The following is a 27,416-nucleotide window of genomic DNA, read 5'->3' on the forward strand; positions in this document are numbered from 1 at the left end:
CGTCGCGCGCCGACGTCTCGCCGCGCGCGCGTTCGTCGACGGCGCGCGCGCGCTCCGCGCCGTCGCCGCGCTCGACATCCGCGCGCGGCGTCGCGCACTCGCGCGTCGCGCGCGCCGTCGGCTCGCCAGCGGATAACGCGCAGAGGGACCCTCGACGGGAGAGCGCGACGCGATGATGCGACCGCGAGCGCGCCCTGCCGCGTCTGCGCAGCGCGCGTCGACGCGCGCGATTGGATCGCGCGCGATTGGATCGCGCGCGATCGGATCGCGAACGACGCGCGCGCGACGCGCGACGCCGACGCGGGCGCTGCGAAACTTTGACTACCCCGAGGCGCTGCTGTTCGACTGCGACGGCGTGCTGTGCGAGACCGAGCGCGATGGGCACCGGGTGACGTTTAATAAAACGTTCAAAGAGTTCGGGCTCGATCACGAGTGGGACGTGGCGCTGTACGGGGAGCTGCTGAAGATTGGGGGCGGGAAGGAGCGCATGACGCACTACTTTGACGGCGTCCCGGACGCGGAGCCGTGGAAGAGCGTCACCGACCCAGAGGCGCGGAAGGAGTTGGTGAAAAAGCTACACCTGAGAAAAACGGAAATGTTCTTGGAGCTCGTGAACGAGGGCGCGCTGCCGTTGCGACCGGGTGTGAAGAGAATGGTCGCGGAGGCGTTGGAACACGGCGCCAAGGTGGCGGTGTGCTCGACGTCGAACGAAAAGGCGGTGCAAGGGATCGTGAACACGATGCTGCCTGAATATGCCGATCGTATGCCCGTGTTCGCGGGGGACGTCGTGCCGAAGAAGAAGCCGAGCCCAGATATTTACAACTTGGCGGCGAAGACGCTCGGCGTCGATCCGGCGCGATGCGTCGTCGTGGAAGACACCCACATTGGATGCACCGCGGCCAAGGCGGCGGGTATGCGGTGCTGCGTGACGAAGAGCATTTACAGCGAAGACGAGGATTTCTCTCGCGCCGACGCTGTGTTCGATTGCTTGGGCGACGAAGGCGACGAGCGCGTCAAGTTTCACCAGTTGACGACTCCCGGTGACTTTTGGTAAGAGAAATCCGCGCCGAAGTTTCACGCACGCCAATTGACACCTTTCTTTTCAAATCACAGGCTCAATCCGCCCTTGCCTGTGGACTACGACGGCAACTGGTACAACGCGGACAAGGAAGAGGACCCAGACGACGGGCTGACTCCGGAGGAACGCGCCATCTTAGCCGACTTGCAGTAGATTGAATATTATATTAACAACGCCCACTCACTAAGGCCAAACTATCGGTAACTCTGGATGCTTCGCCACGGCCCCGGGTTTAATATCTTTGAGCCAGCTATCGTAAGACCACGCGTCTTCGTCGTGCGGCACGCGGCGGAGCTGATCCGTGTCCAATCGTCGAGCGCCGTCGGCGAAGTAGCACACGCTGAGCGCGTATCGAGGGACGCAATCTTCCGGTTGCGGTGGGCTCCAGTGAAGGCACCACCCGTGGTGTGCGGTAAGGTCACCTAAATCGAGCTCGTCGTACGTGTCAATTTCGTACCGCCCTTCGAGATCTTCCATGCCTTCCAAAGTGCGCCAATACGGAAGTGAAAAATCTCGATGCGAACGGTTCGCAAAGTGCAACGCGGCGTCATCCTCTTCGAGCGACCTCAGTGGAATCCAAAGTGTGACGAAGTCGTTCGTGTCGAGTGGTACCATATTTAAATCCGAGTGCCAGTTCGTTTCAGCCATGCCCGGCTCTTTTACGAAAATGCACGATTGGTAAATTCGAGCTCTTTCGCACCCCATGAGTTCGGCGGCGATTTTTGCAAATCGCTTGCTCATTATGTACTCACGCGCCGCGCTAGTTTGCTCTCTGTGCAGATTGAACGTTTGTAAAAATCCCACGTCCTCCTGCGAGTGCTTCTTCAGCGCGCGCTTCGCGTCTTCCACGTCTCGCAACTCGCGAGCGTCGACTTGCGGGCACAGCACCGACACTCGATGTCGGTACGCCTCCATGCGTCGCGACATAATCTCGCCGCTCAGCGCCTTCACCATAGGTATCATTTCCATAGCGTCCACCGCGCCTCGTATGCACGTGTGCCCCTCTCGCTCGTATCGCAGGCACTCCTCGAGCGTCGTCCCGCGTCCGCCGTCGTCAAATAACGTCGTCGTCCCGCGTCCACCGTCGTCAAAATTTTTCGTCGACGCATTCGCTGATACCGCTCGCAAATCATCGGAAGCGCGCACGGCGCGCTCGCGCGACGGTTCACCTTTGCTCGTCGTCGCCTTCGACGACGCCGCGCGCGCGCCGTCGTTCGTTCTTTCACCGCGACCGCCGCCACCGTTAGGCGGCGGCTTCGACGTCGACGCGCGTTTTTGTCGTCCTTCCGCGGGCGGCTTGGCCCAATCGGGCGCGTCGCTTCGATTCGAACGTCCACCTCGGCCGGGGCGAGGCGCGCGACCGCCGCGCCCGGCCGCGGCGACGATGACGATGGCGTGGTGCAGCATGGAGCGCTTTCCAGGAGTCGACGAGTGACGCGACGAGCGCGACGCGATGATGAATCAATCTTCTTCTAACTATTCGAGGCTGGCTATGATGCTACACGACGGCCGATGATGGACCGTCCTCTGACATGCTCGAATGCAACGACGCGTCGGCGTCTGCGTCGGCGGCAAAAAGCGCGATGGCGGAGCGATTCCAAAACACGCCGCTTTGCGCGTGCACGACGCCCCACACGTACGGTATTAAAAAGTACGGCGCGTTCACTTCGTCTTCGACGTACGCGAAACGCATGGGGTGGAAATCATGCACGGAACAATCGCGATCGCACGCGTTTTGGTTTCGCTTTTGCGGACTCGGCGTCAACGACGTCTCCGAAATCACGCGCTTGAGACGTCTGACGGAAATCGGGCTATCAGTCTCACGATTCTGTGCCGATTCGACGGCGTCTTTGTAATGCTGCAGCACGGTCTCAATGTTTTGCACGTACTCCGCGAACACCTCGTGCGTTCGATACGTCGTGAGCAATTCTTCGCGGTGCATGAGCGCGTAGACAATCTCCGGGTTGTGTTCGAGTGAATCGAGATCGGTGGCGAGACAGTTTAGTATCTCGAAAATGACCCGAATAAAGTCCTCGCACACGTCCGCGTCGGAAAAGGGCTCGCGTAAACCATCGCTAGACAAAGCATTTTCGCGAGTGATTTTGAAGTACCTGCGCGTGAACAACGCCAGAGTATTCACCAGGCGTTGCGCCGCGTAACCAGAAATGTCGCGCGTGACGCATGCCATGTTGGCGATGCTGCCGAGTGCGTTCAACATTTTTGAAACTGTGGCAGTTTTTGCGACGTTGTACTTTATCGTGCGTGAAAGGACGACAACTATTAAACTTGCGAGCGAACTGTTTTGTAGGATGCGTTCCTTGTACCAATTTGACGACGCGATCGTCTCCGTCTGCATCATCCTGTTGAACCGCACGTCCTGAGACAGGATCAAAAATATCGTGACAATCAACTGCGACACGTGTGCAAGTTTGTTTGATTCCGCTTCGTACAGCTCTTTGAGTAGCCCTTGTACAAACCTCGACGTCGCCGCACTCGAGCTCAAATGTGAAACGAACCGTGAGTTTGTGGATAGCGTCACGTACGAAAGCAACAAGCCGACGTCGGTACACAAGGATGCGCTCAGAGCAACAGCGAGCCGCTCAAAGTCCACCAACTCCGAGGGTCTTTTGTTCGACGCCACGGACGAACGCGACGAGATGTCCTTCATATTTTTTACCGCAATGCGAAACGGATTCTCGTCGCGGTTGCCGAAAGCGCCGTGCGTACACAACGCCAGGAATAAATTTGCGCACTCGTCCGCGAGAGGAGATCGAGAAGTGTGCGCGCACTTGATGACGACGTGAGACCCCGTATTATCGGTGACGTCTTTGTTCGGCTTACTGCGCATGGAAAGCATCGAACTTAGCACGCTCGCCATGCCGCGCGTGATTCCATTAGCTTCGGCGTTCTCTCTGTTGACCGCGCCTTCGTAAATATCACCGATGTTTGGTGGTCGCTCGATGACGCGACGCAACAGCGCGCACATCAGCACGCCCGTGCGCCTGCTGTCGCTTGAACCGATCGCCGCGATCCTGCGAGCGAGTGGATGCCCGATTTCTCTCGCCTCGGCGTCGTCGAGATTGAACGTGAGTTGCGACGACGTCGCGACGAGCAAAAGCCGCGCGCACGCAACATGCAACGCCATCGCCTGCGCTGTGACGTGTTTGCCGCATAGAACATCTACACACGCTCGCAGTAAGTCGTCAAACGGCGAAGTGTTCTCCAAAGACGCGTTCGGTCCTCCGCCGGTTTCCCAGCGCTCGTCTCGCGCAAACGTAGCGGCGAGCGCGCGCACTCGCTCGCTGCGCCCACCCCCGAGCGCGGCGACGCCACCAAATCCGCCATCACCCTCACTCGCGAATTCGATGAAATACTTGATGAATATCGACACCAACAAGGTGACGTTTATCGCGCTCACCGGCGTCGAGCGCGCGTTTCCGCTCGCCACGCTCAGTTGCCTCGCCGCGTGTTTCGCCAACTTATACAACCCACCATTTCGCGCGTTATTCACGAACAACGCCCGTCCATACGGCCGCAGTATTTCATCTAGCGTCCTCTCGCTCACCGACGTCATCGGTTCACTCACCGCGTTCCCTATCTCGTACCAAAACACATCCGTAATCTCCGGCGTCGCGTCTCGCGTCTCGCACATCGCCTTTAGACTCCGTCGGAGTTCCCCGTACGTCCCGCTCACCGACGCCGTGGACGCGCGCGTCGTCGCGCGCGTCGTCGATCGGCCTCCCTCTCGTTCGCGTCTCGTCGCCGACGTCGTCGTCGTCGTCGTCGTCGTCGTCGCATCTTCCGCGCGTCGCGCACGATGATGTCTGCCACCTCGGTCGTTGTCGTTCGCGCGTTCGCGCGCGTCCGCCGCGTCGTCCGTCGCGTCGAGCGTCTCCCATTGATCGCCCTCGTCGTCGCCGCGCGTCGGCGTCGACGCCGCGCTCCCCATGACGCGCGTCGCTCTGCGGCGTCGGGCGACGACCACGCGTCGCGCGGCGCTACACGTCGACGCGCGCGCGCGAACGCGCGAACGCGACGCGACGCGTCGAGCGTCGACGCGACGCGCGCGCGCGAATCGTGCGCGCGCGCGGTACGGCGCGAGAGACGCGCTCGAACGCGCCGTCGCGCGCGTTTAAAAATTTGCAAATTTGCAGCGCGCGCGAAAGCCGATGACTGCGCCGCGCGATGACGCGGCGAACGCGATGCGAGACACGGTGATGGCGACGGTGTCGTCATCGGTGACGTTCGCGCTGTCCGCGATCGCGACGCAGAGGATCGGGCTGATTTTAAACGTCGGGTGTTACGGCGGCGCGCTCGGCGGCGCGCTGAGCGCGGCGTGCGCGAGCGCGAGCGCGGCGGCGAGCGGACACGCGGCGAGAGAGACGGTGAATTTATATAGCGATGATAAAAGTCGGCGAGGCAAAAGATGCTCGAAATCTCGGCGACGGTCGAGTTGGAACGCGGCGATGGGGGTGGACGAGGACGAAGTCGCGCGAGACGTCGGCGTCGGGCTCGCGACGTTTATGGCGCTGAGTCGAGGCAATTTGGGAAGGATTTTACCGAGCGACGTCTCTCGCGTGGGCGCGAACGCGTACAAGAGTATCGCCGCGCGTGGCAGCGATTACGCGAGCGAAGGACAGAAAAAAACGCTGCAAAAGTGGTTTAAAAAATTTGGCTGTCATCACTGCGGAAGCTCGAAAGGCAAGGTCATCGGCGACCACATGCCGCCGAACAAGACCGCGTTCGGTAGCGGGGCGCGCGCGGCGGCGAATCGAGGCGCGTCCACGACCAGACGCGTGTTCAACTTCATTCGCGGCGTGCCTTTGCAGCGTTTCTATCCTCAATGTGAGTCGTGCTCGGCGTTACAGAGCATCGCCGTGCGCACCGGCGCGACGAAACTCGTCTCGCACGCCGTCGGCGTTAGGTACGCCGTCTTCGCCGGCGCCGCCGTCGGCGTCTCGACGTTGCACTTCGGGACAATCAAAACCTGGGTGGACGATAAAGTTAAGCGCATCAACGGCGTCGTGCGCGCGTGAGCCGCGGACGAACGCCGATAGTATTGGTCATAGCAAATCATAGGTCACCAGCCGCCGGCGCCCTTCGCCGCTCTCGCCGCACTCTCGCGCGTCTCGCGGTCCCGAGCGTCGCGCGCGACATCGAGACGCGAGAAACGCGCGCGAAGGACGCGTTCGCGGCGATCGCGCGCGCGTCATGGTCGCTCCGGGATGGCAAAACAAGAAGAAGAAAACCTTGAAGGCGCGCGACAGCAAAAACTCGAAGGCGCTGAAATTGAAACGAGGGACGAAAGCCAAACACGACGCGATGAAGAAGCGCGTGAGCGGTAAAGCGCGGACGGGGAAAGCGGCGAGGCACGCGCTGCGGAACGAACGGCGCGCGGCGAGAAACGCGATAGATGATGCGGCGAAGAAGGCGAGCATGGAGAACCAAGACGTCGTGATGAAGTAGACCGCAGACCGAGTCGCGTCCGCGAGGGAGCGTCGGAGATTGTAATAGTACGTATTTGAAGAGAAATTAATTAAATCACGTTCGTGTGTTTGAATGTGCGAGTCAAATCGAAAACCGCGCGCTGCTATCTAGAACGTCTTCGACGAACGGAAAAACAACGGCGCTCTGTCAGACGATTTCAGGGGTGACTGTGTCGTCTCCAGACGCTGCAGCGGCGGCTTGCGCGGTCATGAGCTTGAAGACCCGACTCGCGAAAACAGATGGCTTCTCGATGGAGAAACCAGACGTCAGCAAAGCGGTGTCGAACAAGAGTTGGCAGTTGTCTGCGGCTTCGGCGACGCCGGATTCCTTCATCTTTTTCAACTGAGCGATGACGGGAGAAGCGGGGTTGATTTCCATCGTCTTCTTGCCCTTCATGTAATCTTGCGCGCGGTTATCACCCATGGCTTGGGCTTTCATGATGCGCTCCATGTTCGCGGACCAGCCGAATTTGGAAGTCACTAAGACGCACGGGGTGTCTGTGAGACGGTTTGACACCTCAACCTTTTCGACTTGTTCGCCGAGCGTGGCCTTCATCCAGTCCGTGAGATCTTTGTACTCTTCCGCGAGCGCTTCGCGCGCGGCTTTGTCTGCATCGTCCTCATCACCGAGATCAAGCGCTTCCTTGGAAGCGTCGACGATGGGCTTTTCCTTGAACGTCGCCAAGTTGGCCATGGCGACTTCATCAATCGGATCGAGCAAGTATAAGACTTCGAAGCCCTTTTGCTTGAGCTTTTCGAGGAACGGAGAAGCTTCAGCGGCGTCCTTGTTGTCTGCAGCGACAAAATAGATGCTGTTTTGGCCCTCCGGCATGTCGTTCAAGTAGTCGTCCAAGCCTCGCAACTCGCCGTCGTCGCCGCTCTTCGACGTGGTGAAGCGCAAGAGTTCAGCCAAATCCTTGCGGTTGTCCGTGTCTTCGATGACGCCCAACTTCAGATTACGTCCAAAGTTTTCCCAGAACGTGTCGTAATCGTCACCTTCACGCGCGGCGATGTCACGAAGCATGTCAAAAGTCTTGCGAATCAAGCGCTTGCGAATGACGCGAACGATGCGAGATTCTTGAAGGATTTCGCGAGAGACGTTGAGAGGCAAGTCGGAAGAATCGACGACGCCTCGAACGAAGGTGAGGTATCGCGGCAACAACGACTCGTCAAACTCGTCGGAGATGAACACGCGTCGAACGAAGAGTTTAATAGCCTTCGATTTGGACATCATGTCCTGTTGCTCGAACGGCGCCATGCCTGGGATGAACAAGATGGAGCGGAATTCGATGTCGCCCTCCACGGCGAAATGCGAGTGCGCGAGCGGGTCGAGGAACTCTTTGAACGTGGATTTGAAGAACTCGTTATACGACTCTTGCTCGACATCCTTGGGCGAACGAACCCAGATGGGCTTATCGTTGTTGGCCGTCGTCCACTCTTCCACTTGCTCGAACTCCTTCTTCTTCACGGGTTTGGGTTCCGGCTCGGTGAACTCCTCGCCCTTGGCCTCGGCTTCGATCTTCTTCTTCTCCCACGCTTCCTTCAAAGCATCGGTAGAAGCCTTGTCTTCGACTTCCTTTTCCTTGGTCGTCTTCGCCCAGACATCGATGGGGAAAGAGATGAACTCGCTGTACGTCTTCACGAGCGACGACAGCTTTTCCCCTGTGGAGAATTCCTCGCATCCTTCCTTGAGGTGCAAGACGATTTTTGTCCCGCGCGCGATGGCTTCTTCGCTCTCCTTCACGGTGTACGAGCTGGCGTTGATCTCGGACTCCCACACCCACGTCTTGTCGTCGTCACCCGACGCCGCCTTGGAGTACACGGTGATTTTATCAGCCACCAAAAACGCCGAATAAAAGCCGACGCCGAATTTACCGATCAAGTTTTCCCCGTCGCTTCGGCTCTGCAACATTTCCATAAACTTGGCCGTTCCCGAGCGCGCGATCGTCCCGAGCGACGACACGAGATCTTCTTTGTTCATCCCAATCCCCGTGTCCTCGATCGTCAGCGTTTTCGCCTCGGGATCTCCCTTAATCTTAATTCTCAACTCCTCGTTCCCTCCCATGGCGTTCGGGTCCGAGAGCGCGGAGAATCGAAGCTTGTCGCACGCGTCGCTCGCGTTCGACACGAGCTCGCGCAAGAACACATCCTTATTGCTGTACAACGAGTTCACGATCAAATCCATCAATCGGTGCACCTGCGCGCGCGCGAGCACCGCGATCGTCAGTCTCGCCGAAGTTCCCTCCGTTCCCTCTCGCGTCTTCTAGAAGGCCTTCTAGAAGGCTCTCTTCCGTCGCGCGCGCGACGCCCTCGCGCGCCTCCGTCTTCGCCACCACTCGCGCGCCGTCTCGCGTCGTGCGCGCACCTCGGCTTGATACTCAAACGTCTCTTCCGTCGCCGCCGCGCGCGTCGTCGTCAGCGCGCGCGCGCGTCGCGGCGTCGCCGTCCGCATCGCCGCCGCCGCCTCGACGTTCGTCGTCGTCTTCGTCGTCGTCTTCGTCGTCGTCGCGCGTCGTCGTGTGCGCGCCGTGCCGCACTTTGCGTCGGATTGGATTGGTTTCGTCGCGGCGGCATGGGCGCCGTCGGGCGATTCACGGGCGCGCCGCTGGCGCGCGTGATGTGCGCGATGACGCTCGCGACGTCGGTCGCCGCGCGCGCGATGCACGGCGCGCGCGCGGCGACGGTGATCGAGCGCGCGCTGTCGAGGACGCGCGGACGAGGACGCTGGGGCGACGCGCGCGCGCTCGCGGCGATGGTCGGACGCGAGTGGGGGTTTTGTCACGGCGCCGCGGAGCTCGTGATCGGGATGACGCTGCTGAGCGAGCTCGGTCGAGCGGTCGAGCGGGCGTGCGGCACGCGGAGGTTCGCGGGGGCGACGTTGGCGGCGCGGTGCGCGATGGAGATCGTGTCGAGGGTCGCGTGGCGCGCGCGAGGGGTCGGGAACGACGTGTCGGGGCCGTACGGCGTGGTGTTCGCGCTGTTGGCGATGTATGGACGGGAGATTCCGGCGACGGCGACGTACGCGGCGGGCGTCGGCCCGCTGAGCTTCGCGTTGAGCGATAAATCGTTGACCTATTTCAGCGCTCTGTGCCTGGCGCTCGGTCGAGGGATCGTCAGCGCGAGATTGGCGCTCATAGGAACGTTCGCGGGGTACGTCGTCACGGATGGCATCGGCCTCGATCACCGCGCGTTGGCGGCGCCGGAGTGGGTGGCGAGCCTGTGCAGAGGCTTCGGCGCGCCCGGGCCAATCATCCGCGTTCGCGCGAGTAGTCGACCGCGAGGGCGCGGTGGTGACGGCGCGGTCGGCGTCGAACCGAGCGCGGAGAACATTCAATTGCTCGTGTCCATGGGATTCGATGAAGCCGCCGCCGCTCGAGCGTTGCGCCGGGCGAACGACGACGTGCAGCGCGCGACGAACATTTTACTCACGGCGTGAGCGCGCGCGCCGTGCGTAATATCGCGCGCGCCGTGCGCTCATCGCATGTAATATCTGTATGTCTAGTAGAATTCGTTGTTGTTACACGCCGCGCGCCCGTCGTCGCAAAATCTAAAACTGCGCGATTCTCGGCAAGAGCGACGGCATCGCCGCGTGTCGTCGATAGTTCCCCGTCAACGCCAATCCGCGCGCGCCGAATCCCCCCCCCCCTCGCACGCTTTCGCAGCACGTCGTCGCCAACGCTTCTTCCCCGCTCGCCGCGAACGTCGTCGCGGTGTCTCCGCCTCCGCGCTCCCGCGCCCCCGTGTGCACGCCTTGCTTTTGCTTGTGTTTCGGCGACTTCGTGCACACCACGAACAGCCTCCCGCGCCGTCGCACGATCCTGCACGCCTCGCACAGTTTCTTTATCGCCGTTCGAACCTATCGCGTCGCGCGTCGTCGTCGGCGTCAGTCGTCGCGTCGGTCCCGTCGTCGAGCGAGGCGTAGGTCACGCCGAGCGTCGCGTCGCGTCGCGTCGTCGCGTCGTCGCGTCGTCGGTCGCGCGCGCGACCGCGACCGCGTCGTCCGCGACGTCGTCCGCGACGTCGTCCGCCATCTCGCGCCATCTCGCGCACCTTCATCGCGTCGAGGCGACGATCGCGCCGCAGTGCGGGACGCCGCGACGTCGCGCGGCGACGCCATGGCGCGCGAAAACGTCTTCCACGTCGAAAAGCACGCCAACGACGCGCTGCACAACCCGCCGAAGCGAGGGCGGACGCACACGGTGCGAGAGATCGAGGCCGCGGCGCGCGCGCTCGGACGCGCGACGACGAAGGACGACGACGGCGACGGCGACGGCGATGGCGACGGCGTCGCCGCGGGCGACGTCGTCGTCGTCGATGGATGCGTCGTGCGCGTCGACGCGACGCGAAAACGATCGACGAAGACGACGCGCGCGCGCGAGTCCGCGCTCGCGACGAGCGGGGCGCTGGGTAAGGGCAAACGAAGAGCGCTCGCGGAGGAGGACAGGTGGAAGACGATGTCGCGCATCGAGAGCGGCGGGACGGCCGGCGCGGCGGCGCTTCGAGAGGCGAGGCGAGCGACGTTGGGACTGTCGCGCGGAGTTCGTGGGGAACGGGGCGACGACGACGGACCGGTCGTCGTGCCGGAGGGAGATTTACGCTTCGTCGACGGTTGGGCGGTCGGACGTCTGGACGGCGCGGCGGAAGGTTCGGAGACAGTAACGGGCGCGAGATCGCTCGATAGATCGCCCGACGGCGTCGCGGTGAAGTCGAAATCGATCGATGTATCGTTCGGACGCGCGAAGAAGAAGCGGCGAGACGCGGGACGAGTCGCGGAGACGACGACGACGAGTCGACGCGTCGGCGGTTTATCGTTCGACGTCGAAGAAGATTAGCGCGTAGAGCATGGCTCAGCCATCAACCACTAGGATCGCTGGGATATAGTAATAGAGCTAGTACAGCAATTGCGAAATGCTTACATGACGACGCACTGGTCGCCGTTTGCCGGCGACGCATCGTTCGGATTATCCGGGATGGGTGCGTCCAGAGGCGCCGCGCTAGAATTCCGCGAGTTGCGGTAACATTCGGGCGGTTTGAATTCTACGCTCTTGACCGGGGCAGACTTGACTACGACTGGCGCTGCTTTCGGCAAATCGCGCGGCGCTGGAACGAGCGCTGGGGCCTGATTTACCACCGCCGCCGGCGCCGACGTGGACTCGCCGCGCGCCGCCGACGCAGTCGCGACTTCGACGTCCAATCCATCAATCGCTAATTTCTCACACTTCTCCGCCGCCTGTCTGACGAGTCTTTCGACCGCGTCCTCTACTTTCGCCTCTACTTTCGCCTCGCTCTGTGTGCCTCTCTCTTCCTCATCAATCACTTTCAAAAAGTCGAGGCGAGTGCCGCCGACGTCTTCGGCGCCGCTGAACCGCCCAGTCCTCGTCCCACTATCGACGCCGAAGCCACCGCCGAACGCGTCCACGGGCGTGTTCGGCATCGATTTCGCTTTCCTCTGCGCCTCTAGTCTCGATCGCGCGCTGCTAACGCGAGCCATCGCCGCTTCGGTGGCTTTGCCTATGTCGTCAAAGTCCCGTCGGTTTCGCTCTTTCACCGTCGGCGACGCGCGGGCGGACTGCGACATCGAACGATGAATCGAATTTCTCTCGCTGAGACGTCTTATCGCGTCTTGCGTTCCTCCAGCGCGGCGTTTGCGCGCGCTATATCACGCTCGGTGCGATGGCTCAGGTAAAGCAAAGCCGTCGGTAGCGCGCAAAGGGTGCACAACGCGAGCAATGGAGACGATAACACGAAGCCTTTGAGTGCGTCGCGCAACGGCTTTAAGACCTCGGTCGTGGTTGAGTGCAAGAGCTCGAACTCCATGCACACCGCCGAGTCGCGAACTGCGGCGGGGCGCGCGGAAGCGAAGCGCCGAGAAGAGTGAGACATAGCGCGGACGAATGAATATGAAAATATGAAAACTACCTATACCTACAGTTTACTCAAACCCACTGCAGCGGCCGGTAGGACCTTGTACGGGTTCATGATCCCGAACGGATCGAGCGCGCGTTTCATCGTCGCCATGAGTTCGACGGCTTTGGCGTCTTTACTATAGTGAATTTCTTCCGCCTTCATCACCCCTAACCCGTGCTCAGCGCTGACACTTCCCCGTTCATCGCGCGTGTACTCGTACACGAACGGCTCAATCGCACGTTCGATGGCGTCGTCGTATTCCGCGCACGACACATTCAAATGCAAATTTCCGTCTCCCGCGTGCCCGTATCCGAGCACCTTCACCCGCGATCCGAACATCGGACGTAAACGATCGCGCAATACGACGACTAAATTGTACATGCGAGCCGTCGGCAGTGAAAGGTCGTATTTGTACACCGCGCCCGCGTACTTGAGCGCCACCGATATGCGTTCGCGAAGAGTCCACAACGCGAAGGCGTGCTTCTCGTCTCTACCCACGACGCCATCGACGACGATGCGCTGACTCTTGACGACGTTCAAAAATGCGTCGAGTTTAGCGGTATCGTGTTTCGCATCGCTACCGCTGGTCTCGATGACGACGTAAAACTCGCACGGCTTCCCGGGTAGAGGGTCTCGCGTGCCGCTGAGTTGGGCCAAGACCAAGTCCAAACTTTCTCGGTCGAAAAACTCGTACGCGCTCAGAATTTCCCCGAGGAGCCCTCGAGCGAGCTTGAGCATCTCAACGCACTTCGCGAACGATTCCAAGCCGAACAAAGCCACGTTTACGCTCCGCGGCGCGCGCGGCGTGGAAATCGCCACCTTTGTCACCACGCCGAGCGTTCCTTCGGCGCCGATGAAGAGTTGCTTCAAATCGTACCCCGTGTTGTCTTTCCGCAGCGTGCGAACGAGGTCCAGTACATCCCCGTTCGGTAAAACGACCTCCAACCCGAGCACGCTTCCCCGTAAGCTGCCGTATCGCAACAATCTCAAACCGCCCGCGTTGGTCGACACGCACCCGCCCATTTGACACTTCCCTTTCGCCCCTAAATCGAGAGGCACCGTCATCCCTCGCGCGCGCACCGCGCTCTCCAGCTCCTCTAACACCACTCCCGCCTCGCACACCGCGCATCCCGCGTCTTCGTCGATGGAGACGATATCTCGCATGCGCTCCAGCGACACCACGACTTCGTCTCGCGTCGGCGTCCCGCCGCCCACCAACCCCGTGTTCCCTCCCTGCGGCACCACCGCGATCCTCCGCGCGTGGCAGTGACGCATGACTTTCGAAACTTCTTCCGTCGTTCGCGGCAGCACCACCACCGCGCTCGCGCCGACGTATTTCCCCATCCAGTCGACGCTGTACTTTTTCACATCTTCCGCGCGCGTCAACACGCGCGTCGCGTCGCCGCCGAGCGCGTCGACGAACGCGTCCGCGTCGCTCGCGCGCACGACACTGAACGGCCACTGTCGCGCGCGCGCGTCGCTCGCGCCGGCGCCGCCCATGGACGCCGACGCGACACTCTGTGACGCGACACCCGGTCTGGCCGACGCCGATGCCGCTCGAACTCGTCGACGCGGACACGCAGGTGGCGGGAAATCACGCGCACGGACGCATGGCGAAACAATCGCCGTGCGGGACGTGGTTTTACAAGCCCCACGTCGCGGGCGACGCGCGGAGCGCGGTAGAGTTTGCGTTTTACGCCGACGTTTCGAGAGAGGCGAAACTCGACGACGACGACGACGACGACGACGCGGTGCCGCGCGAGCGCGTCGATGACGCGGTGCCGACGCCGAAGACGCCTGATGACGCGAACGACGCCGCGCGCGCGCTGCGAGCGTTCGTGTGCGCGCGGATACCGAGGTGTCCGGCGTCGCGCGCGAGCAAGACGCGAGGACGAAACGAGACGTTCGGGACGAGCGATGGGTTCGGGGATGGGTTAGACGTGGATGGGTACCTGAGATTGAAGAATTTGACGTTCGGATACGCGCGACCGTGCGTGATCGATCTGAAGATCGGCGTTCGAACGTGGGATGGGAAGCACAGCGCGGAGTATTTGGAGAAGCGAGCGAAATCAGAGGCGGGGACGACGCACGAGACGCTCGGTTTCAAGGTGTGCGGCGCGCAGACGTACGACGCGAGTGGTGCGCTGCAAAGGTTGTCGAGGGATGAATGTAAACGCATACGCATGAGCGAGGCGCTGACGAAGGAGACGTTGGAAAATTTCGTGCGCGATCCCGCGACCGGGGAGAGGAACGCGTGGTTTTGGCCGGCGCTTTTGAAGCAGTTGTTAAGCGAACCGCTCAGAGCCCTGTCGTATCGATTAGTCGGTACATCGTTGCTCGTCGTGTACGAAAGTGGGAGCTTGGCGCCGTCAGAAATCGCGGGCGCGGTGTGCGTTCCAGAATCGAAATTGGAGGCTAGGTACATCGACTTTTGCCACGCCGTGCGTAAATGCGACGGCGAAGACGTGGATCATAATTTCGAGGGTGGGTTGAAACTGTTCCAGAGATTCGTCGAATCGATGTAGAAGTGCTAGAAACGATTAGCTAGACGTAGGTTATGTATCACGGGAGGTCACCGATCGCCTTAAACGCCTCTGACACGCGGATAAACATCCTCGTCGCCGATTTTCGTTCGCTCTCCGCCTTGTGCGTGTGCTTATCGGGATGCCACAACAGCGCGGCTCGGCGGTACGCCTTGGCTATTTCTTGCTTTGATGCATTCACGGCGACGCCCAGAGTTTTGTAGTGCTCGACTTGCACGTTACGTTCGCGTTGGATCTCAAAAACTCGCTGCGAGCGCTCGCGTTGGCGCTCGCGCTGCTCGTGTTCAAACCTGGCGCGACTCGCTTCTCTCTCGCGAGCCCAGTCTTTGCATACGCTGTGATCGGACGCGCGACAACCACATATCGAGCAAAAGCACACGATTTCTGGATTGTTTGCTTCGGTCTGCGGGAAGACGAGTTTGAATCCGGGGCACTCCGTGCACGTCTGACAGCCGACGCGTTCGGCGCCGGAGACGGCGTCGCATGTCGATTCGCAAACTGTTTCCTCTCGCTCTAGCGCAATCTGCACGCGCTCACCTAGTAGTCGCACGCGATGGCGTCGAGCGCAAGCTTCATCTTCCTTGCGAGTCTTTTCGATGCGTTCAAGACGCTCACGCTTGCGAAATTCCTTTTCGTTGCAATGGTTACTCGACTCACATCCACAACGTGCACATCGAGTGCCATCGCGGGCGAGCACCACTGCATTGTACAAAGCCGTGTATTCTTCATTGTTCGCGTCGTGATTCGGCAACGGCGCGCGCTTCCATGAAGAAAATTTCGCGAAGGACGTGCACGCTTTGTCGCAAATCTTGCACGGACCGCGAAGCACACCTTCAGCGTCGGCGTCGCCCATCTCACCGCACGGTTCTTTAACCTTGAACAAATCGGCGAGAGAATCAACCTTTAACCCTGGCGGCTTGATCATTTTCACTTCCGTCGCTCGCCGTTTCGTCGCACCCGCGAGAACGATCTTCTCTGCGTTACGCTGTTGCTGGCGTGCAAATTGCTCTTCTTCCCATCTTTCGGCCCAGAGTTCATCTGCATCTTCGACTTCAGCAGCGTCCGTCACGGAGTCGGCGTGTTCGCGCTCGAATGCTTTAAACATGTTCATACTATCTGCCATTCGCAGGTCGTCGTCCTGCTCGTCGGTATCTTCGCCGGCGACGACGCGCAATAATCGTGACATTAGCGATGACTCTTCCTCCTCTTCCTCCTCCTCCTCCTCCTCCTCCTTTTCTCTACGATTGGACATGGGCATAGAAACACCAACTGTGCTCGTCGCCGCATGCTTCATCGATACTTCGCTATCGACGTTGCGAATCGCGGTTTTTACCGGCCCGAGACGTTCGCACGTCGCCACTTCGACGCGAATGTCGCGCATCACGCGCTCGAGACGCGACAACAGCGACTTGGCTTCCTCGATCGACTGTTTTATCGTCAAACAGACGGAATCAGTATCCTCAAAGTCAGCAGGCGCGGGCGATGGCGTCGCCGTCGGCGGTCCCGCCGGTTTCGTTGGCGCCGGTTTCGTCCGCGGCGCGCGCGAGCGTTCGCACGCTTTCAACCCGTCTCGCGCCGTTTGTGACGTCGGGTCGAGCTTCAACGCGAGTTCGAATGATCTCTTGGCCACATCGGTGTTCCCCATCGCCAACGCCGCCGCGCCCACGCGCGTCCTCGCCTTGGCGTAATGCCCGTCGATGTCCACCGCGCGCTCGGCGTCGCTCAGCGCCTGCGAATACTTGCCCATCTTCAAAAAGCACGCGCTACGATTGGAGTAACTCTTCGCATCCCCAGCCCTGCACTCGATCGCCCGCGTGTAGTGCCCCACCGCCCGTTCGAACCGACCGTCGTCGAACGCGTCGTTCCCTCTCTCGCGCCAATCCGCGTTCTCGTCCACGGCGTGCTCCGCGCTCGCGCACCCGCACCTCGAGCAATTCGTCAGCGTCAAATCGTTGTGCGGATGCGCTCGCGTCTCCCCCGCGCTCGACGCGTCTCGCGCGTACTCATTCGTGCGTTTCAAGTACCCCCCCGCGCACGCCGCGCCGCACCGCAGGCACTCGCCCCGGCACTTCCCGAACAGGTCCCGCGTCGTCTCGCGATTCGGTTCCAAGTGCGCCTCCGCGCGTCGTCCCGCGCGCGCGTCCATCACCGCGCGCCTCGCGCTCGCGCTCGATCGCGTCGGTCGCGTCGATCGCTCGGCTCGCGTCGATCGCTCGCGTCGCGTCGGTCGCGTCGGTCGCGTCGATCACTCGCGCGGCGTCCATCGCTCGCGAGGCGTTTTCGCCGTTTCTTTCCCATCGCGCGCGCGGTCGATCGGTCGACGACGTCAGCGTCAGCCCTATCGCGCGCGTCGCGATCGTCGCGCCGCACACGCGCGCGAGCGCGGTGGAAATCTCGGGTCTCGCGCGTCGACGCGCGCGCGAACGATGCGCGGCGTCGCGGTGGCGCCGACGCGGTGCGCGACGCGCGCGCGCGGCGACGCGACGCGCGGCACGGCGACGCGCGCGGGACGCGCGACGCGACGGGGACGCGCGATGGCGCGGACGGGCGACGACGAGGCGGCGAACGCGAAGGCGAGCGCGAGCGCGGGGAAGAAGTGCGCGGCGGTCGTCGCGGGATGCGCGATGGCGCTCGCGATGGCGAGCGCGCGGGTCGCGGTGGCGGATTCGCTGCCGGATGAAGTCGACGTCAAGGTGCTGTGCGACGCGGCGTGCGAAAAGCGGTTGGAGAGTCAAGAGTTTAAGACGACGAAGAGCGGGCTGAGGTACAAGGAAATCAAGGAAGGCGACGGGATGGAACCGCCGGTTGGGTTCCAGGTCGTCGTGGATTACATCGCCATGGATGAAAAGGGACGAATTTTCGATAACAGCTTGGCCAAGGGCAAGCCGAACGATATTCGCGTCGTCGACTGCGTGGGTTCGGGCGATTTTGATTCCTGCACCGTGATTCCGGGCATGGACGAGGGGCTGCTGACGATGAAGTCTGGTGGTGTTCGTAGGTTGTACATTCCGGGCGAGCTGTCGTTTCCGAAAGGGTTGGCGAGCGCGCCGGGTCGACCAAAGGTGCCGCCGTTTTCGCCAGTCGTCTTCGACGTCAATCTCTTGTACATCCCGGGTTTCGATTAGGAGGTTTCGCGTCATAATAACAAACATCAAAGTCAACATTACTCTCATATAAATTCGTTCCTATATGAAAAAAGTCGTGCCCTAATAGTCCTCACCCCTCGTCAACACTTCGACGCCCGAGGACGGCTTCAACAAAATCGTGTGCTCGTACTGAGCGACGTACGACCCCTTGATGTCGCAAAGTGGCGGGTAAGGTTGGACGATGCCGTTATCGCACAGATTCTTTAGCGCCATTGAATAGCGCTGCTCACCGATACGATCTAAGTATCGCTTACAGAACGCCAACGTGCCAAAGTTTCGATCGATGACGCCGAGGAGTTGCTTGGCGCGAGGAAGACGAAGCGGCACGTGACCGACGTCAAAGTTCTTCATGTAGTGACTGCATTCGCCATCCTCGATGACGTAACTGCGAGAGAAATAAACGTAAGCGCACGCGGTCAGTGAAAGTCGAGAAGCAAGCGAGGAATGTCAAGACCAATGGAGGCTGCGCGAACACTGGGAAGTCTCGCCGGGCGAGGTAGCGCGCAGTACTATGATATCTTGGTGTTCGATGTACGATCTCGGTGACGAGCTGGCCCGGAAAAACTCCAGACACTATGAAGACCATGACGGGTGTCACGAGTGACGGTCTTCGCCGTTTTAAATTCACCGAAATCGAAGAAAAAAAGAAACGAGCGAGCGAGCGAGCGAGCGAGCGAGCGAGCACGTACCCTCTCCCCGTGGTTCCAAAGGTTTCGATGGCGTAATACTCGCCCTCTTCCATCTTCGTTTGAACGCCACCTTTCACGATCGGGACACTTTTCCCGGCGTGAATCCTGTACGGATCGATGGAGTGCCCGTTCAAGTTGCTGCAGCACTTCACCTGGTACTCCTTGCCGTGAATTTCCACCGTGTGCGACTCCATGACTTCTTGCACCGCCTCACCGATATCGCACAACCGCACGTCGATCCCGGCCGATCTGATCCCGGTTTCTGTCGCCTCGTTCACCGCCTTCAACAGCGGGTCGTACATGTCGTTGAACGTCTTCGTGAACGCGCAGTCGATGATGCGTCCTTTCACTTGAACCCCAAAGTCGAATTTGATGACGTCGTCCTTATCGATCACGCTCTCGCACCCCCCGTTCGGCGTCCAATGCGCGGCGACGTGATTTTTCGAGCAACCCGTCGGAAACGCCACCCCAGCCTCCAGCCCGCGCTCCTCGATCAGCTTCCGCACGCTATTTTCCAACGTCTCGCACACGTCGATGTACTTCATCCCGGGTTTCACCCAATCGGAAATGTATTGCCGCACCTCTCGATGCACCTCCGCGCACTGCCGCGCCTCGTTGTACAGATTCTCTTCCAACCTCTCCAACTCTCGCTTCTCCTCGTCCGTCTCGCGCCACAGATTATGCTCGCGATGCGGCAATATCTCCCCCGCCGGATACTTCGCCCCCGGGTACAGCTCGCGCACGGGCGTCGACGGCGGCCTCGTCTGTTTCTTCCCGCTCGGGTACACCTTATTCGACGTCACCGCCGCCGCCGATTTCTTCTTCTTTTTCTTCTTCTTCTTCTTCTTCGTCGTCGCCGTCGTCGCCTCCCCGTCCTCGCGCGTCGCGTCGTCGCCGTCGTCGCCCGCGTCGTCGTCGTCGTCGTCGTCGTTCGCGCCGTCGTCGTCGCGCGTCATCCGCAGCGCCTCGACGTCGTCCGCGAGCGCCTCGACGTCGTCGCGCTCGGGCGCGCCGTCGCCGTCGCCGTCGTCGCCCATCGTCGCGGTCGCGCGCGTCGCGACGTGCGGTCGATCGTCACTCGGCGTCGCGCGTCGCCATGAACCGCGCCGAGCGACGCGCGCTGGCGAGGGCGCGCGAAAAGCGCGCGACCGCGGGCGTCGAGCGCGCGCGCGGCGCGTCGAGCGCGAGCGCGAGCGCGAGCGCGAGCGACGACGAAGACGTCCGAGTCGACGCCGACGTCGAGGTCGACCGTCGCGCGAGCGGCGCGGGCGCGACGACGGTGCGACGACGACGCGGGAACGGGGCGGCGGTGAGATCGGAAGGCGCGAAACGAGCGACGCGCGCGAGCGACGACGGCGCCAAGGGTGGGTTCCTGGCGAACGTTTCGTGGACGCACGTCTTCTTTTTGTTGCTGTTCGTCGCGCCGACGGCGTTCGTGTGCTTGGACTACGTGTTTAATATCACGCCGCCGCCTGGGCGGGCGTACGGGACGCTGACACCCGAGGGGAGGATGTATCGAGATAAGATAAAGGCGTTTTATTCCGAGTACGCGCCGGAGAAGGCGACGGCGGCGAACATGGAAAAGTTGATGGTGGCGTACAAGGGGAGAGAACGCGCGCTGTATAATACGATTCGGAAAAAGTACGCGCGGGAAAAGCGCAAGCGACACGATCAGAGGTACGACGAGGATTGATGGACGCGATGCAATATAAATTAATATTCGCTGAAACAACGCGCGCGTCTCGTCGGCGCAACTCGCACTCAGTGATCGTCGTGATCGTGGTCGTGGGGATGCGCCGGCGCGCCGCTCAGGAGAAATTTCGTGTTGGAGAAATCCTGCAGCAGCGGATTGTACCCGCTTCCGGTGACCGTGGCCGCGACGTCGGCGTAGTCCGTCATGAACTTTTTCGTCGTCACTATTGTACACAGCCGCGCGTTGGCGCGATGGGTGTTTTGACTTGACGTCGCGAAGTCGATCGCTCGCAACGTGTCAAAGCACGTCGGAAAGAAGACGTCAGCCGATCCCGCCAGTCGCTCGGGCAAGAGATATGTGTCGTGATCGTCGGTTTGCCCGCCCACGCGCTGAGTTGCGACGAGAGGCGCGTTCACGCCTTCGATGCGCACGTTTGGTAGGGTGTCGAAATCCGCCGCGATGAAACGATGGTTCGGGCGCTTGGCGTGCAACGTCTCCATGAGTTGCATCGAGCCAGTGGGAACGAACCATGTTTCGTCCCCGCTCGACGCCAAAGAAGTAAGCGCGCGACGAATCGAGTGCATGAACCCGCGTGGGTTGTACGCGCCACCATCACCGTCCACGGCTAAGTCTGCGGTCAAATCGATCGCCTGCAACGTTCTCTGAATCAACGCATCCGCGAGCGGTGCCTCGCGTTGCGCGAGCTCGCCGGTCGTCAAATTTCTCACTATTTCCGTTTGCATCCATTCACCTTCACCGCGTTTAGGCCGCCACACCCTGTCGTGTGGTAGGTTATCCAACACCTCGAGCGCGATGACGAAACAGGTCTCCTCGTTCGTCGCGCCCCACGTTTGGAGACTCGTCGCGTCGCCCACCGTCGCGTCGTGGACGTCATTCGCGTGTCCCGAACGCCGCACGCGGTTGAGCTGGTCATCACACAGCCTTTTACTAATATCAATCGACGTATACCTCATCTTTTCGTACACTTTCGGCGCCTCTCTTTTCACCGCGTCTAAAAATCCACTCGCAAACGTACCCGCGCCGCCGCCGATTTCGTACACACGCAACGGCTCCAACGCCTCGTCATCGCCGCAATCGCCCCGATGCGTCTCTAATACATATCGCACCAACGCATCGGCGTAATGTGGGGCGAAGATCTCTCCCGGCGTCAACCATTGCGCGCCTAAACGCGCGTATCGCCGGTTGAGCTCGCCAAAGTAATCATCTTGTCCCCGTAGCGCCTTGAAATCGATCGCGCCTTCGTCCATCGTCCCCACGGGCGCGCTCGTTTTGCGATCATTGGTAAAGTACCCTTTGTTCGGCGCGTACAGCGCGTCGTGGAGGTGCTCGCGCAGCAGCGTGCGCTTCGCCTCGGACGGTTTCGTCTCGTTCGACGGTTTCGACCGACGCGACGACGTCGACGCCTCGCGCGACGCGTCGTTCGCGAGAAAGACGTCCGAACGCGCGCCGCGCGCGAGCAGAGATGTGATTTCTCGCGCTCGGCGCGCGCGACGCGCGAGCATCGCGCGCGGTGGCGACGACGACGGCGTCGATGACCAGTCGCGCGTCGCGCACTGGGGGCGTCGCGCTCGAGCGACGACGTCGACGAAGATTCGATCGACGATCGTGCGCGTCCGTGGAACGAATGAATGGTTCGTGCGAATGATGACAACACTAAAGCTTCGAGCGGCGAATCTCCATCTTCGCTATGGTTTCTAAGTGCACCTCATCCGGCCCGTCGGCGAGGCGGAGGGTGCGGGCGCCGGCGTAGAGACGGGCAAGAGGAGTGTCCTGACTCACGCCGGCACCGCCGTGGATTTGGATGGCGGCGTCGATGACGGAAAGCGCTGCGGCCGGTGCGGCCACTTTACAGGCAGCCACGGCGCCTCGAGCGAGTTTGATACCTCGCGCGTCGAGTTCGTGCGCGGCTTGCAGCGTGAGCAATCGAGCGCCGTCCAGCGTGACGCGACATTGACCGAGTCTTTGGAGTACTGCCCCGTTTTCCGCGAGTGGTTTGCCGAAGGCGACTCGAGATTTTGCTCTCGCGCTTGCGAGTTCCAACGCGCGCTCACCCATGCCGATCAATCGCATGCAATGATGTAATCGTCCCGGACCCAGACGACCCTGGGCGATTTCAAAACCGCGCCCTTCGCCGAGTAATATGCTCGCCGCGGCGTCGACGCGCACATTGGTGAACGTCACCTCGGCGTGTCCGTGCGGGGCATCGTCGTACCCGAAAACGGTCAACGGACGAACGACGCGCACGCCCGGGGCATCCATCGGACACAGCACCATGCTCTGTTGGCGATGCTTCGCCACGCCCGATCCATCTTTTGCGGTTTTGCCCATGAAAATAATAACCTTACACCTCGGATCGCACGCCCCCGAGGTCCACCATTTGCGTCCGTTCAAGACGTAATCTGATCCTTCGCGCGCGATGGCGCTCTCGATGTTCGTCGCGTCCGAGCTCGCGACTGCGGGCTCGGTCATGGCGAAGCACGATCGTATTTCACCGGTGAGCAACGGGCGCAACCATCGCTCTTGCTGCTCTACCGAGCCGTATCGCAACAAAACCTCCATATTGCCCGTATCAGGCGCAGAACAATTGAATGCCTCGCTCGCCCAAACACTCGCGCCCATGACTTCGGCGAGATACGCGTATTCGAGATTCGTCAGTCCTGGACCCGCGAACAGCGTCGACTCTTCGCCGTCGTTGGGGCGAATTTTCAATAGCGCCGCGCTGTCGAGGGGCAGCCACAAGTTCCACAACCCAGCGCTTTTAGCCGCAGTCTTCAATGATTCCACCGCGGGCGATACGCTCCATCGTTCAGGCGTGATGGCGTGCGCCTCGAGTTCTTCCTCCGCCTTGTACACGTGCGCGTGCATGAAGTGCTTGAGCTTGTTCAGCAACGACGCCGCTTTGGCGCTCGGCTCAAATCCTACCGCGGTAGCTGACGTCGTTTCCGAGCGATGCGCGAGATCGTTGACACCCCGCGGCACGTTCGCACCCTTAACCACCAATAACGCGCGCCTGGCGAAGACGTCTACGAGCTGTCCCATTTCGTGCGCGTTTGCACTCGACGCGTTGCCTTGCATCGCGCGCGCGCGCACCCCAGCGAGAATCGCAGCTCCTCGAAACAATGAAAGCGCGATATAAAACGGCCACGTCGTCGAGGCGCCTTCCGTCATAGGGTTCGGAAGCCCGCTTGCGCGCGACCAAGAGCGCACGTACGCGCCGACGTCTGGTACGCCTCGCGGTAAATTCGCGGGGTCCAGCGTAGGGTAGAGCTCCAACCCGGGAGGCAAATAATAAGGCAAACAATTGAACGCCACATCCGCGTATGGCGCACCCAGAGTGCTCAATTCCCAATCTAAAACCGCCAAAACGTCGACTTGGTCGTCGCCGTTCGAGCGCGCGCGACTCAGGACCAAGTTGTCCAATCGAAAGTCGCCGTGCACCAACCGCCCGCTAATCTCTTTCGCCGGCGCGTTCGAGCGCAGCCAAGCGATCAAAGTCATCATGGATTCTTCTGCGTGTACGCCGACCCCCGGTCCCACGCTCGCTTCGTACTGTTTCGCCCACCGTTCCGTCTGTCGCTCGCCGTAGCGCTCGGCTTTACCGAAATCGCCCAACCCCACCGCGCGCGGGTCCACCGCGTGCAGCGTCCCGAGCGTTCGCGCCATCTTCTCGTACACCGCTCCGCGACGACGCTCCGAGCATTCCTCCATGCGCGGTTGCAAATAAATATCCCCATCGACGTAAGACATGACGTAAAAGGCCTCGCCCAGCACGCGCGCGTCCTCGCACAGCGCGAGCGCGTCGGGCGTCGGCACGTTCGTCGTACGCAGCGCCCGCATCACGGCGTATTCGCGCTCGACCGCGTGCGCGGACTTCAGCAACGTTCCCGCCGGTTTCTTTCGCACGACGTACGTCCCGCAGACGTCACCGCGGCGCGTCAGCGCGAGGATCTTATACGTCGGGTTCGACTGTCCGTGCGCAAACTGGTCGACGTCGAGCGACGCGCACGCGCGAGGGAACCCGGGTACGCGCGCGCGACAGAAGCGCAGAAGCGCGGTCTCGTCGATCGGGTGGCGACATTTCCCCATCGCGCGCGTCGAAGTATGGGAACCGCGTTGGAGCGTGGTTTGGTTTTGCTTGTTATTACTCGCGACGGCGACGGCCGCTACGAAAGTCTTGGTTGGCGCGCGAGCGGCGTGCATAGATAAGTGTGAAGAGATATCAATCGTCTTCTTCTTGGAGCAAGAGATAGTAGGCGAACGCGCACAAGCCGATGAAGGCGAACGGCGCGGCGCCGGCGCCGTATTCTTGCTTTTTGACGTTGCGGAACGAGTTGCGATCGAGCGCGCCAGAATACTTCTTGCGCTGCGCCGGCGCCGCCGCGGGCTTGGGCTTTGCGGTAGCCTTCACCTTGGACCCGGATTTCTTCGCCGCGTACGATTTCTTCGCCGTCGATCGCTTGCTCTTGGCGGCGTACGGAGACGGCGCGTCGCGGTTGCGGAACGCTTCGAGTTCAGCCTCCTTCTCCTCGGGCGTCTTTGATCGAAGCGCCTCCATGCGCTCACGCTGCGCGTCACGTCTCGCGCGCGCCGCCGCGGTCTCTTCTTTCGCTTGGCGCGCTCTGGCTTGCAACAGTTCGCGTTGCGCCGCCCGTCGAGCCTCCACCGCCGCCATCGCCGCGGCGTCTCTCTCCTTAATCTGCGCCCGCAACTTCGCTTGCCTCTCGGAATCTCTCGATTGCACCTCCGCTTGTACCTTGGCCAACCGCGCCGCGTTTTCCTCGCGCTTCTGTTGCGCCCTCAACGTCGCGTCGCTCGGCCCGTTCGCGCTCGGCGCGCTCGTCTTCGTCTTCGTCTTCGTCTTCGTCTTCGTCGATCCCCCATCGTTCGCGTCCGCGCCCGCCCCGACGAGCGCGCGCCAATTCCACGATTCAAACTCCTTCAAATCCTTATCGTCCTCAAGCGCCGGCGCGACGGATTCTTCCGAGTCCTCCACCGCCCTCGCGTACAGCGTCGCCGCGTCGAGCGTCTCCGCGCTCGCGTCCCCCCCCGCCTCCTCCGCGCGCGCGTCCCCGACGCTCGACATCGCCAGCGCCGCGCTCGCGACGACCGCCGCGACGTCCCGCATCGTCCATCGCGCCTTTTCGTCCTCCCACCGTCCCGCGCGCGTCACCGCGCGTCGCGTCTCGTCGGCATTCGCATTCGCGTTCGCGTTCGATCGATGAATCCGACGCGTCGATTTCGTCGTTCGTCGCGCGCCGGACGCGCGTCCCGCGTCGGCGACGCCGCGCGTCGTCGCGCGCGTCGTCGCCCGCATCCCGATCGTCGCTCGCCCTCGCGCGTCGCGACGCGTCGGCCGATGTCGTCACCGGACGCGATCGTTCGCCGTTCGAGCGCGGTCGGTCGGTCGTTCGGTCGCGCGCGCGCGTCGCGTCGCGTCGTCCGTCGCGCGCGCGGGCGATCGCGCGCGGCGATCGGCGCGACGCGACGCGCGCGACCGCTCGCGATCACGCGTCGCGCGTCGCGCGCCGCGCGCGAATCTCGAGCCGGCGCCGTCGCGCCGGCGCGGCGTCCGGCGCGCGCGCGCGTCGCGACGACGCGACGTACGCGACGTTGGCGCACGCGAGGAGGGCGAGCGCGGCGTACGCGGCGCCCTTGCCCGGCGGGCGCGCCCGCGCGAGGACGTACCCGAACGTCGCGCCGTCCGTCGCGCGCGCGCGACGACGTGACGACGCGACGACGCGACGACGCACGACGCGACGCGACGACGCGACGCGCGATGGCGACGGCGCGCGCGCGACGCGCGAGCGCGTCCGCGTGGCGCGTCGCGGCGCTCGCGTGCGCGCTCGCGTGCGCGGCGTGCGGCGCGTACGCGGCGAGCGCGCGCGACGCGAGTTCGTTGTTCGACGGCGTCGCGAGGCGACGGCGCGGACGACGCGGGACGGCGCGCGACGGCGACGGCGCGGACGACGACGACGGCGACGACGACGCGCGAGTTCCCGCGTCGTCGACGGTGTGGACGCGGCGCGCGCTGTCGGTGCTGGTGCCGCTGCGCGGCGTCGCGCGGCGGTGGTTGTTGGGCGAGGGCGCGCGCGCGAGCGGCGCGTTCGTCGATCCGTCGCTGCCGATATACGTCGCGGGCGCGACGTCGTGCCGAGCGCTGGAGCGAAGGCTGGGGAAAGAGCTGTGGGTGTGGTTCGTCGACGCGATCGGGATCGGGCGGGCGAGCGCGGGGCGGGCGAGGTTGACGAGCGTGCTGCGAGACGCGAGGACGACGGAGGCGTTGGACGAGACGTTCGATGAATTAGCGAAGAGGTACCCGCGAGGACGATGCGAGGATGACGACGATGAGGGCGACGCGCGCGCGGTGAGCCTGAGCGCGGAGGGGCTGATTAAGTTTAGCGACGGGATACGCGGGTCGATTCGGAACGTCATGGCGCTTCGACCGGAAGCCGTGGCGATTCAGCCCGCGAGCGCGAGCGAGCACGCCTTCTTGCGGGATAACTTTGATTTATTGTTCCCGTCCACCGATCCCTTGGATCGGTCGACGTTTCACGCGCTGGCGAAGCTCATTTTAGTGCGCCGCATCGTCAAGGCGTTGGTCACGGATTTCGGCGGCGTCGAACGCATTCGACGCGGACTCGCCGAGCCGCTCGTCATCGACGTCCAAGTCGTCGTCGAGGGCGACGTGGTGTTTCGCGTGCACACGGTCGCGCCGAAAAGTGACGCCGTGAGCGGCGTGGGACAGCGTTTAGGGGTAATTTCCGAATAGCCGAGCGTCGCGCTCGACGCGGCGAAGTAGAAAAAAGTTGTGATGAGTCCGTCGCGCGCGCCATCCGCCGCCGCGCGCGACCGC

General features: G+C 62.0%; 20 protein-coding genes across 20 annotated transcripts; 8 read left to right on the forward strand and 12 right to left on the reverse strand.

Moving 5' to 3' along the window:
• Positions 1-325: 325 nt before the first annotated feature.
• Positions 326-1,012, forward strand: OSTLU_5695 (predicted protein; the record flags this gene model as incomplete). The annotated part of the gene is made up of 1 exon (XM_001415332.1): positions 326-1,012. A coding segment is annotated over one exon (687 nt), but the record flags the coding sequence as incomplete, so codon positions are not given.
• A 249-nt stretch (positions 1,013-1,261) lies between these two features.
• Positions 1,262-2,485, reverse strand: OSTLU_85999 (predicted protein; the record flags this gene model as incomplete). Its single annotated transcript, XM_001415676.1, has 1 exon — positions 1,262-2,485. The coding sequence occupies one exon, from the start codon at positions 2,483-2,485 to the stop codon at positions 1,262-1,264; it is 1,224 nt and encodes a 407-aa protein (XP_001415713.1).
• Positions 2,486-2,576: 91 nt separating this feature from the next.
• OSTLU_28627 (predicted protein) lies at positions 2,577-4,730 on the reverse strand (the record flags this gene model as incomplete). Its single annotated transcript, XM_001415677.1, has 1 exon — positions 2,577-4,730. One exon carries the CDS (start codon positions 4,728-4,730, stop codon positions 2,577-2,579), a length of 2,154 nt encoding a protein of 717 aa, XP_001415714.1.
• Positions 4,731-5,544: 814 nt separating this feature from the next.
• Positions 5,545-6,114, forward strand: OSTLU_13557 (predicted protein; the record flags this gene model as incomplete). The annotated part of the gene is made up of 1 exon (XM_001415333.1): positions 5,545-6,114. The coding sequence occupies one exon, from the start codon at positions 5,545-5,547 to the stop codon at positions 6,112-6,114; it is 570 nt and encodes a 189-aa protein (XP_001415370.1).
• Positions 6,115-6,289: 175 nt separating this feature from the next.
• Positions 6,290-6,544, forward strand: OSTLU_28629 (predicted protein; the record flags this gene model as incomplete). The annotated part of the gene is made up of 1 exon (XM_001415334.1): positions 6,290-6,544. One exon carries the CDS (start codon positions 6,290-6,292, stop codon positions 6,542-6,544), a length of 255 nt encoding a protein of 84 aa, XP_001415371.1.
• A 65-nt stretch (positions 6,545-6,609) lies between these two features.
• HSP90C (Heat Shock Protein 90) lies at positions 6,610-9,091 on the reverse strand. Its single transcript, XM_001415678.1, has 2 exons — positions 8,930-9,091; positions 6,610-8,761 (listed from the first exon to the last, which is right to left on the reverse strand). The coding sequence occupies exons 1-2, from the start codon at positions 9,014-9,016 to the stop codon at positions 6,713-6,715; spliced, it is 2,136 nt and encodes a 711-aa protein (XP_001415715.1). The 5' UTR covers positions 9,017-9,091; the 3' UTR covers positions 6,610-6,712.
• A 225-nt stretch (positions 9,092-9,316) lies between these two features.
• OSTLU_28631 (predicted protein) lies at positions 9,317-10,000 on the forward strand (the record flags this gene model as incomplete). The annotated part of the gene is made up of 1 exon (XM_001415335.1): positions 9,317-10,000. The coding sequence occupies one exon, from the start codon at positions 9,317-9,319 to the stop codon at positions 9,998-10,000; it is 684 nt and encodes a 227-aa protein (XP_001415372.1).
• Positions 10,001-10,111: 111 nt separating this feature from the next.
• On the reverse strand, positions 10,112-10,620 carry OSTLU_28632 (predicted protein; the record flags this gene model as incomplete). Its single annotated transcript, XM_001415679.1, has 2 exons — positions 10,112-10,420; positions 10,615-10,620. 2 exons carry the CDS (start codon positions 10,618-10,620, stop codon positions 10,112-10,114), a joined length of 315 nt encoding a protein of 104 aa, XP_001415716.1.
• A 59-nt stretch (positions 10,621-10,679) lies between these two features.
• OSTLU_28633 (predicted protein) lies at positions 10,680-11,396 on the forward strand (the record flags this gene model as incomplete). The annotated part of the gene is made up of 1 exon (XM_001415336.1): positions 10,680-11,396. The coding sequence occupies one exon, from the start codon at positions 10,680-10,682 to the stop codon at positions 11,394-11,396; it is 717 nt and encodes a 238-aa protein (XP_001415373.1).
• Positions 11,397-11,476: 80 nt separating this feature from the next.
• Positions 11,477-12,055, reverse strand: OSTLU_28634 (predicted protein; the record flags this gene model as incomplete). The annotated part of the gene is made up of 1 exon (XM_001415680.1): positions 11,477-12,055. The coding sequence occupies one exon, from the start codon at positions 12,053-12,055 to the stop codon at positions 11,477-11,479; it is 579 nt and encodes a 192-aa protein (XP_001415717.1).
• A 122-nt stretch (positions 12,056-12,177) lies between these two features.
• On the reverse strand, positions 12,178-12,381 carry OSTLU_28635 (predicted protein; the record flags this gene model as incomplete). The annotated part of the gene is made up of 1 exon (XM_001415681.1): positions 12,178-12,381. The coding sequence occupies one exon, from the start codon at positions 12,379-12,381 to the stop codon at positions 12,178-12,180; it is 204 nt and encodes a 67-aa protein (XP_001415718.1).
• Positions 12,382-12,489: 108 nt separating this feature from the next.
• On the reverse strand, positions 12,490-13,971 carry OSTLU_39945 (predicted protein; the record flags this gene model as incomplete). The annotated part of the gene is made up of 1 exon (XM_001415682.1): positions 12,490-13,971. The coding sequence occupies one exon, from the start codon at positions 13,969-13,971 to the stop codon at positions 12,490-12,492; it is 1,482 nt and encodes a 493-aa protein (XP_001415719.1).
• A 50-nt stretch (positions 13,972-14,021) lies between these two features.
• Positions 14,022-14,996, forward strand: OSTLU_28637 (predicted protein; the record flags this gene model as incomplete). Its single annotated transcript, XM_001415337.1, has 1 exon — positions 14,022-14,996. The coding sequence occupies one exon, from the start codon at positions 14,022-14,024 to the stop codon at positions 14,994-14,996; it is 975 nt and encodes a 324-aa protein (XP_001415374.1).
• A 1,564-nt stretch (positions 14,997-16,560) lies between these two features.
• OSTLU_10519 (predicted protein) lies at positions 16,561-16,890 on the reverse strand (the record flags this gene model as incomplete). The annotated part of the gene is made up of 1 exon (XM_001415683.1): positions 16,561-16,890. A coding segment is annotated over one exon (330 nt), but the record flags the coding sequence as incomplete, so codon positions are not given.
• A 658-nt stretch (positions 16,891-17,548) lies between these two features.
• FBP16-3 (peptidyl-prolyl cis-trans isomerase, FKBP-type) lies at positions 17,549-18,139 on the forward strand (the record flags this gene model as incomplete). The annotated part of the gene is made up of 1 exon (XM_001415338.1): positions 17,549-18,139. The coding sequence occupies one exon, from the start codon at positions 17,549-17,551 to the stop codon at positions 18,137-18,139; it is 591 nt and encodes a 196-aa protein (XP_001415375.1).
• A 67-nt stretch (positions 18,140-18,206) lies between these two features.
• OSTLU_48274 (predicted protein) lies at positions 18,207-19,805 on the reverse strand (the record flags this gene model as incomplete). The annotated part of the gene is made up of 3 exons (XM_001415684.1): positions 18,207-18,545; positions 18,850-19,619; positions 19,653-19,805. The coding sequence occupies 3 exons, from the start codon at positions 19,803-19,805 to the stop codon at positions 18,221-18,223; spliced, it is 1,248 nt and encodes a 415-aa protein (XP_001415721.1).
• A 129-nt stretch (positions 19,806-19,934) lies between these two features.
• On the reverse strand, positions 19,935-22,065 carry OSTLU_48446 (predicted protein; the record flags this gene model as incomplete). Its single annotated transcript, XM_001415685.1, has 1 exon — positions 19,935-22,065. The coding sequence occupies one exon, from the start codon at positions 22,063-22,065 to the stop codon at positions 20,611-20,613; it is 1,455 nt and encodes a 484-aa protein (XP_001415722.1). The 3' UTR covers positions 19,935-20,610.
• Positions 22,066-22,216: 151 nt separating this feature from the next.
• On the reverse strand, positions 22,217-23,602 carry OSTLU_40224 (predicted protein; the record flags this gene model as incomplete). Its single annotated transcript, XM_001415686.1, has 1 exon — positions 22,217-23,602. One exon carries the CDS (start codon positions 23,600-23,602, stop codon positions 22,217-22,219), a length of 1,386 nt encoding a protein of 461 aa, XP_001415723.1.
• Positions 23,603-23,857: 255 nt separating this feature from the next.
• On the reverse strand, positions 23,858-24,649 carry OSTLU_40103 (predicted protein; the record flags this gene model as incomplete). Its single annotated transcript, XM_001415687.1, has 1 exon — positions 23,858-24,649. A coding segment is annotated over one exon (792 nt), but the record flags the coding sequence as incomplete, so codon positions are not given.
• A 2,344-nt stretch (positions 24,650-26,993) lies between these two features.
• Positions 26,994-27,332, forward strand: OSTLU_28645 (predicted protein; the record flags this gene model as incomplete). The annotated part of the gene is made up of 1 exon (XM_001415339.1): positions 26,994-27,332. One exon carries the CDS (start codon positions 26,994-26,996, stop codon positions 27,330-27,332), a length of 339 nt encoding a protein of 112 aa, XP_001415376.1.
• Positions 27,333-27,416: the final 84 nt, after the last annotated feature.

The sequence above is a fragment of the Ostreococcus lucimarinus genome, chromosome 1 (genome assembly GCF_000092065.1).
Source record: "Ostreococcus lucimarinus CCE9901 chromosome 1, complete sequence".
NCBI lineage: Eukaryota > Viridiplantae > Chlorophyta > Mamiellophyceae > Mamiellales > Bathycoccaceae > Ostreococcus > Ostreococcus sp. 'lucimarinus'.